Below are 6,171 nucleotides of genomic sequence, written 5' to 3'. Positions count from 1 at the left end.
GAAAAAGGCGGAGATATGTAAATGCATTTTTGTGATGTCACACAAACAGTGAATTTAATCAGGCAGATATGTTTCCATATATGTACAGTATAGACCGTGGACTGAGTGTTCAATTGCTACAGTTTACGAAACTGTCACTGGGGCAGTTCCCCTCTTGTCACTGGGGTGGTTCCCTCAAGGGTCCATCTCAGTACCTTTAGTCCAGGAACATAACTGAACCATAATCCACTGAAATGATATTCTCTAAACTGTTCTGACTCCACTCACCCCGCCTCGCCTCGCCTCCAGGCTTTTATTTTATGGCTCTGTATTAAAACATTCGGTTATGAAAAGATACAAATACAAAATTTTTAACCTGGGGAAAACATTTAAGGTTCACAATTGAACCTTAAAACCACTGTTGCACCTATGAAAGTACATTTACATTGTTTGTACCTTGATGAACGAAAATGTACTTGCACAGAACCTTATTTTAAGGAAAAGTCAGTTTTCCATCACATGGGCTCTTGATCTCAGTCAGGCTTATTTATGTGGGTTCTGACCCTGTTTGACATACTGTATCCTATAAAATAGGAAAAAGTACAGATGTCATTCAGATGTTAAGACTTGCCACTGCTTAGTGCAGCATACCATTATACATTTTATCTGCTACATTTGGGGCACAAGGGCAGAATCAAAGAGCATATAAAAACGCAGTCAAGCATTTGATATCAAATCATTTGATAGCAAATCATTATGCAAAGTGGCAAAATACACTCTCAGAAAAAAAGCTACGAGACTGTCACTGGGGTGGTACCCTCAGGGGTACATCCCAGTTTCTTTAGTCAGGGAAGATAATTGTTCCAAAATCCATTGAAATTCTATTTCTAAGCTGCACTGACTCCACACACCCCGTCTCATCTCTAGGCTTTTTATTGTAATGTTCAGATTTCTAGGAGAAACTCATGTAAGCTCCACCACTGGACCTTAAGACCACTGTTGCACCTTTGAGGGTACACTTACACTGTTTGTACCTTGATGAATGAATCATGTACCTGTATAGTATGTTTATTTCTAACAGTGTAGGCAAAATGTTTTTACCAGCTGTGTTTTTAGAACACATGTAGAACACAGATAATATTTAAAACAAAAAAGAAAAAGCAGAAAAAAAGTATAACTTTTTCAATTGGATGAATTCAGCCAATTCATTTGTTCAGAACAGTTCTAAAGCAAGTATCGCAATAAAAGACATCATTAATGTTTTTAGATGTCTGAAGCACAAGGCGTCTGGCCTAGATATAACAAGATCTGACCTCTGTAATCTTGAGTGATTTAAGCAGATTATGTGTTTAAACTTTCAGATACTCCATGTTAGTCGCTGTAAAACCACACAAAAGAACAACATTTAAAGCCATTGTTTCAACATCTTAGTTAATCTGTAACTGAAGCTCTACGCTGCTGTGCTCTCGTATTACAGACAAATATCTCCTGACTCATAAAGCGCAATGCCCAAAGGCTTCGGAGACAGAGGAACAATGCCGGCTCTATAAGAGAGCTCGTACATCTACACCCACTGCAAAACCCCCACATTCACTAAAGGAACACGCCTGCGTTTTACAACCTCTATCTGACACATCTGTATCGTCAGACAACAGTTTCAGTCATGCTTTGTTAATTAGTCAAAAAAAAAAAGTCCTCAACGCACAATCACTGTTTATTTACTCAATACTTTAGTAGTGCTTTGAGCTGCTACTTCTGAAAAGGTGCTTTTACTTTTTAGTGCAGGCATTGCTTCAATAATTTTGCTGGACGATGGCTGAACAGAACATCACTGAACAGAAGTGAATCCAAAAATATTCCTACCTAACTCAACCTAACATTGTCTGTACCTCACTGCCTCATCAGCACCACCTGCTGGCCCAAAAGTTTGTGGAGAAACCTTAAAAGGCCCATTTTGTGCTCATATCTGTATATACAGTTCTATATAAGAACTTCCAGGAAAAGATGCCACTAAGTATAAATGACTCATTTTTAGGAGTTATTTCTAAAACATGTTAAATATAAGATAATCCACTTGTATATGGAAGGAAAAGGTCAAAGAAAAAAGGGAAAAACAGGAGTTCAGAGAACACCAGATTCCTAACAACCACCTGCAAGACCTGGTAGACACCAAAACTGCCCCCATCACATAAACAGCACTTAAAGCTTTCATCTTTGAGAGAGAGGAGAAAATCGAACTGCTTCAGATCTGAAAACATTCACAGGTGTTTCTGTCCATCCTTCTACTGTAAGAAGACCACTCAACGCTATGGGTCTGAAAGGATGAGTAGCTATCAAGAAGAACAAAGACACAGAATTTGGACATTTGAGGTGTGGAGTAAAGTTTTGTGCACTGAGGAGTCTAAATTTACATTGTGAGAAAAAGAAAATGCAACCAGTTTCTAAGACTGAACTTTGGGAAAACATCCCTGCAGATTTCTTTAAGAAACAGAAACCGAGTCTCCCGAAAAGAATGGAAGCCGTAATAAAGGCAAAGGGTGACTCACTACATACTGAAAAATGAACAACTTGTGCTTAATGGGTCATTTATTTAATTGAACTTAATTTAACTTTCACGCAGTGCTGTAACTTAAATTATTACGAATAATAATCACAATTCATTATTATTCTCTTTGTAAAACAGCAACAACATGGTCGAAGATTATTTAAATGTGTGTATATGGAGTTCTTTATGACTTCAAACATGGTTCAGAAACTCAAAAACACACACACACACACAAACACACACACACACACACACACACACACACGTATCGTTGCAGTCCGATGAAAAACATGTATCTGCATTTTTTGTGATTTTTACTTTTCTGCATCGTTTGAGTTCAGCAGCTGTTCTTTAATGATGACTGGACCAATAGAAATGCTCCAAAATTGCTTTGAATAAAAACTTTTTCCATTAATTTACATTGAAAGTGAAGAAAGCAGCTGATTATTGCAGACTACAGACTGCAGCTGATTATTGGGCGTGTGTTTGTGTGTTAATAGAGAAGTGTACTCCCAGTGCAGTCAAGGCAGGCAGAAATAGCTGACACGGCACAAACAGTTTACTGGGACAGGATGCCTCAGAGATGAGCCATCACCACACTCAGAACAGAAGAATAGAAGCCATTTGGCCTTTCCATGGAGAGAATATGCCACAGTCATCTTGCTAGCAGACACACATCCACATGACTCCATATGATATCTGCACATTACCACTCATTCACGCACATGCAGCCACACAAACGTCAGCTGAATTGAGAAAGTCTCTGGCGTAGGCAGATAGAAGTTGTTGGGTAGGCCTGTGGAACAGTGAGATTGCCAATTTAGCAGATACCCTTTCCAGACACACTCATGTCCTCACCTATTCCATCTGATGGTGACACAAAACAATAGCCATCAACCAAAAAGCTGGATTCACATAAACACAACCAACACTGCAACAATCTTTACTATCAGGAATGCATCCGCTCACCACAGGCATGTTTCACCAATGAAGAGGACATGAACGAGTTCACAGCAAAGTGACAACACAGTAAACCTAAAAAACCTGAACCAAATTACCCGAGCCTAAAGCATGGTGCGCATGAAAAATGTTTATGATCCACTTACACTGTATTTCCAAAAGTATTCGCTCCTCTGCCGTCACACGCATATGAACTTGAGCTACATCCCATTTTTAATCCATAGGGTTTAATATGATGTCGGCCCACCCTTTGCAGCTATAACAGCTTCAACTCTACTGGGAAGGCTTTCCACAAGGTTTAGGAGTGTGTTTATGGGAATTTTTGACTGTCCTTCCAGAAGTGCATTTGTGAGGTCAGACACTGATGTTGGATGAGAAGGCCTGGCTCACAGTCTCCACTCTAATTCATCCCAAAGGTATTATATCGGGTTGAGGTCAGGACTCTGTGCAGGCCAGTCAAGTTCTTCCACATCAAACTTGCTCATCCATGTCTTTGCTGGAACAGGAATGGGCCAACCCAAACTGTTCCCCCAAAGTTGGGAGCATGAAATTGTCCAAAATCTCTTGGTCTGCTGAAGCATTAAGAGTTCACACCATGATCCCCCCTCCACCGAACTTTACACTTGGCACAATGCAGTCAGACAAGTACCGTTCTCCTGGCAACCACCAAACCCAGACTCATGCTTCAGATTGCCAGATGGAGAAGCGCGATTCGTTACTCCAGAGAACACGTCTCCACTGCTCTGGAGTCCAGTGGCGGCACTTTACACCACTGAATTCAGCACTTTGCATTGCGCTTGGTGTTGTAAGGCTTGGATGCAGCTGCTCGGCAATAGAAACCCATTCCATGAAGCTCTCTACACTGTTCTTGAGCTGATCTGAAGGCTGCATGAAGTTTGGAGGTCTGTAGCGATGGACTTTGCAGAAAGTTGGCGACCTATGTGCACTATGCCCCTCAGCATCCGCTGACCCGCTCTGTCATTTTTCGTGGCCGACCACTTGGTGGAGTTGCTGTCACTCCCAATCACGTCCTCTTTGTTGTAATACCATCAACATTTGACTTTGGAATATTTAGTAGCGAGGAAATTTCACAATTGGACTCGTCGCACAGGTGGCGTCCGATCACGGTACCACGCTGGAATTCACTGAGCTCCTGAGAGCGACCCATTCTTTCACTAATGTCTGTAGAAGTCGTCTGCAGGCCTAGGGGCTCGGCTTTATACACCTGTGGCCATGGAAGTGACTGGAACACCTGAATTCAATGATCTGGATGGGTGACTGAATACTTCTGGAAACATAGTGTAAATCTTACCTTTGATGACTCAATACATAAAAGTAAATAAAGCAAATGTTAGATATTTTCACAAAGCTCATTTTAACCTTTGTAGTAAAATAGCGCTCTTTGTGCCAAATTTGCGTAAAAAGAAGACAATGATGTTTTTTGGCTGGGATGGGTAGAAAATGACATATTCTATGGGACAGAGTCTCACTTTTAAATGTCATCTGCTACATCTTTTAACCACAACTGGAGATCTGCAGCGCACTGATAATCAACTGAAGGCTTAAGGCAATGGTGGATAGCAATGTTTAATGGCTAAGCTTTTCCTCCTTACTACATTTCTTGGAAATAAAAAATAGAATCTGTTATTTTTAGTTCTTTTTTATTCAATAGAATCATGTTTAAATGAAAATTTTCAAGTACTGCAATAATTTTCTCCTTTCAATATTAAGTTTTGGTTGAAAAAAATAAAGTTAAATTCTTAAAACACCCGAAAAAAAATGAGCCAATCAGATACTGTTTTTCTGTGGTTTTTGGGTTGATAAAGAAAAGCGAGCTCTCTCATTGGCAGGACACAAGGTAGGTGTTTCTAATAAAGTGGCCAGTGAGTGGAAGCTCAAGGTAGGTGTTTCTAATGAAGTGGTCAGTGAGTGGCAGTTAAAAACAAAAGTGAATTGCAAGACAAAACTGTGTTGGTGTAACATATTATTATATAATATGTTATTATTATTTTACCAATGTAGAAATTATGTGCACACTTGATATTAAATACAGTGCATCACTGTTTTTCAGTGTTCATGCTCATAGGATTAACTAGCCTATCATCTAGTGAAATGTGTAATTCACAGCCTCCACACTCACCAGCTCCAGCAGCCCCAGCAGAATCTGCCCTCTCCAGCCTCCGCACCCTGCTGTTGGTGGACCGGGCAATACCTGCATATACACACAAAGCCTGTCAATTGCACAACATTTACATGTATTTATTTAACATCTAACTAGTCTAAACTTATTTATCTCAACTTCCATCCATATTTTAAAAACAAATGTTTCTAACTCGTTAGTTTTTGTATTGCCTTAAAATTTTGAGTTAAAAGTTAATGGAACATGAATTTGTGTTTTATGCACTGTCAACTTCTTATTTTAAGTTAAAATAACTAAAAAAACTTAAGGAAGCCCAGACACATCCCAACTTTTATAGTGGTCACAAATGATTTACTTCATACCTAACCAATGGGAAATTTATATCTAATAATTCCTTAAAATCTATCACTGCTAGTGTTTCTCATGGTGTTCCTCAGACGTCAGCACTAGGTCCCCTTCTTTTCATCAAGACTTTTTTTTTGAGAACCAGTGCTTATCATTCAGAGTATAAAAAGACAAGTGCTAATCACCAGTGGTCCGAAGCTGT

At 39.6% G+C, this 6,171-nt stretch overlaps 1 protein-coding gene across 1 annotated transcript in view; it reads right to left on the bottom strand.

Annotated features, from left to right (window-relative positions):
- Positions 1-6,171, bottom strand: part of sept9a (septin 9a) — a 156,345-nt gene that overhangs the window by 128,139 nt on the left and 22,035 nt on the right. The window contains exon 2 of the mRNA XM_017683789.2: positions 5,625-5,696. Within this exon, the coding sequence (XP_017539278.1) occupies positions 5,625-5,696 (72 nt within the window). The remainder of the gene's footprint in view (positions 1-5,624; positions 5,697-6,171) is intronic.

This window comes from Pygocentrus nattereri, chromosome 14, assembly GCF_015220715.1.
Source record: "Pygocentrus nattereri isolate fPygNat1 chromosome 14, fPygNat1.pri, whole genome shotgun sequence".
Lineage (NCBI taxonomy): Eukaryota > Metazoa > Chordata > Actinopteri > Characiformes > Serrasalmidae > Pygocentrus > Pygocentrus nattereri.
Note: the sequence above shows the minus strand (reverse complement) of the source record. Positions and strands in the feature narration are given on the sequence as shown.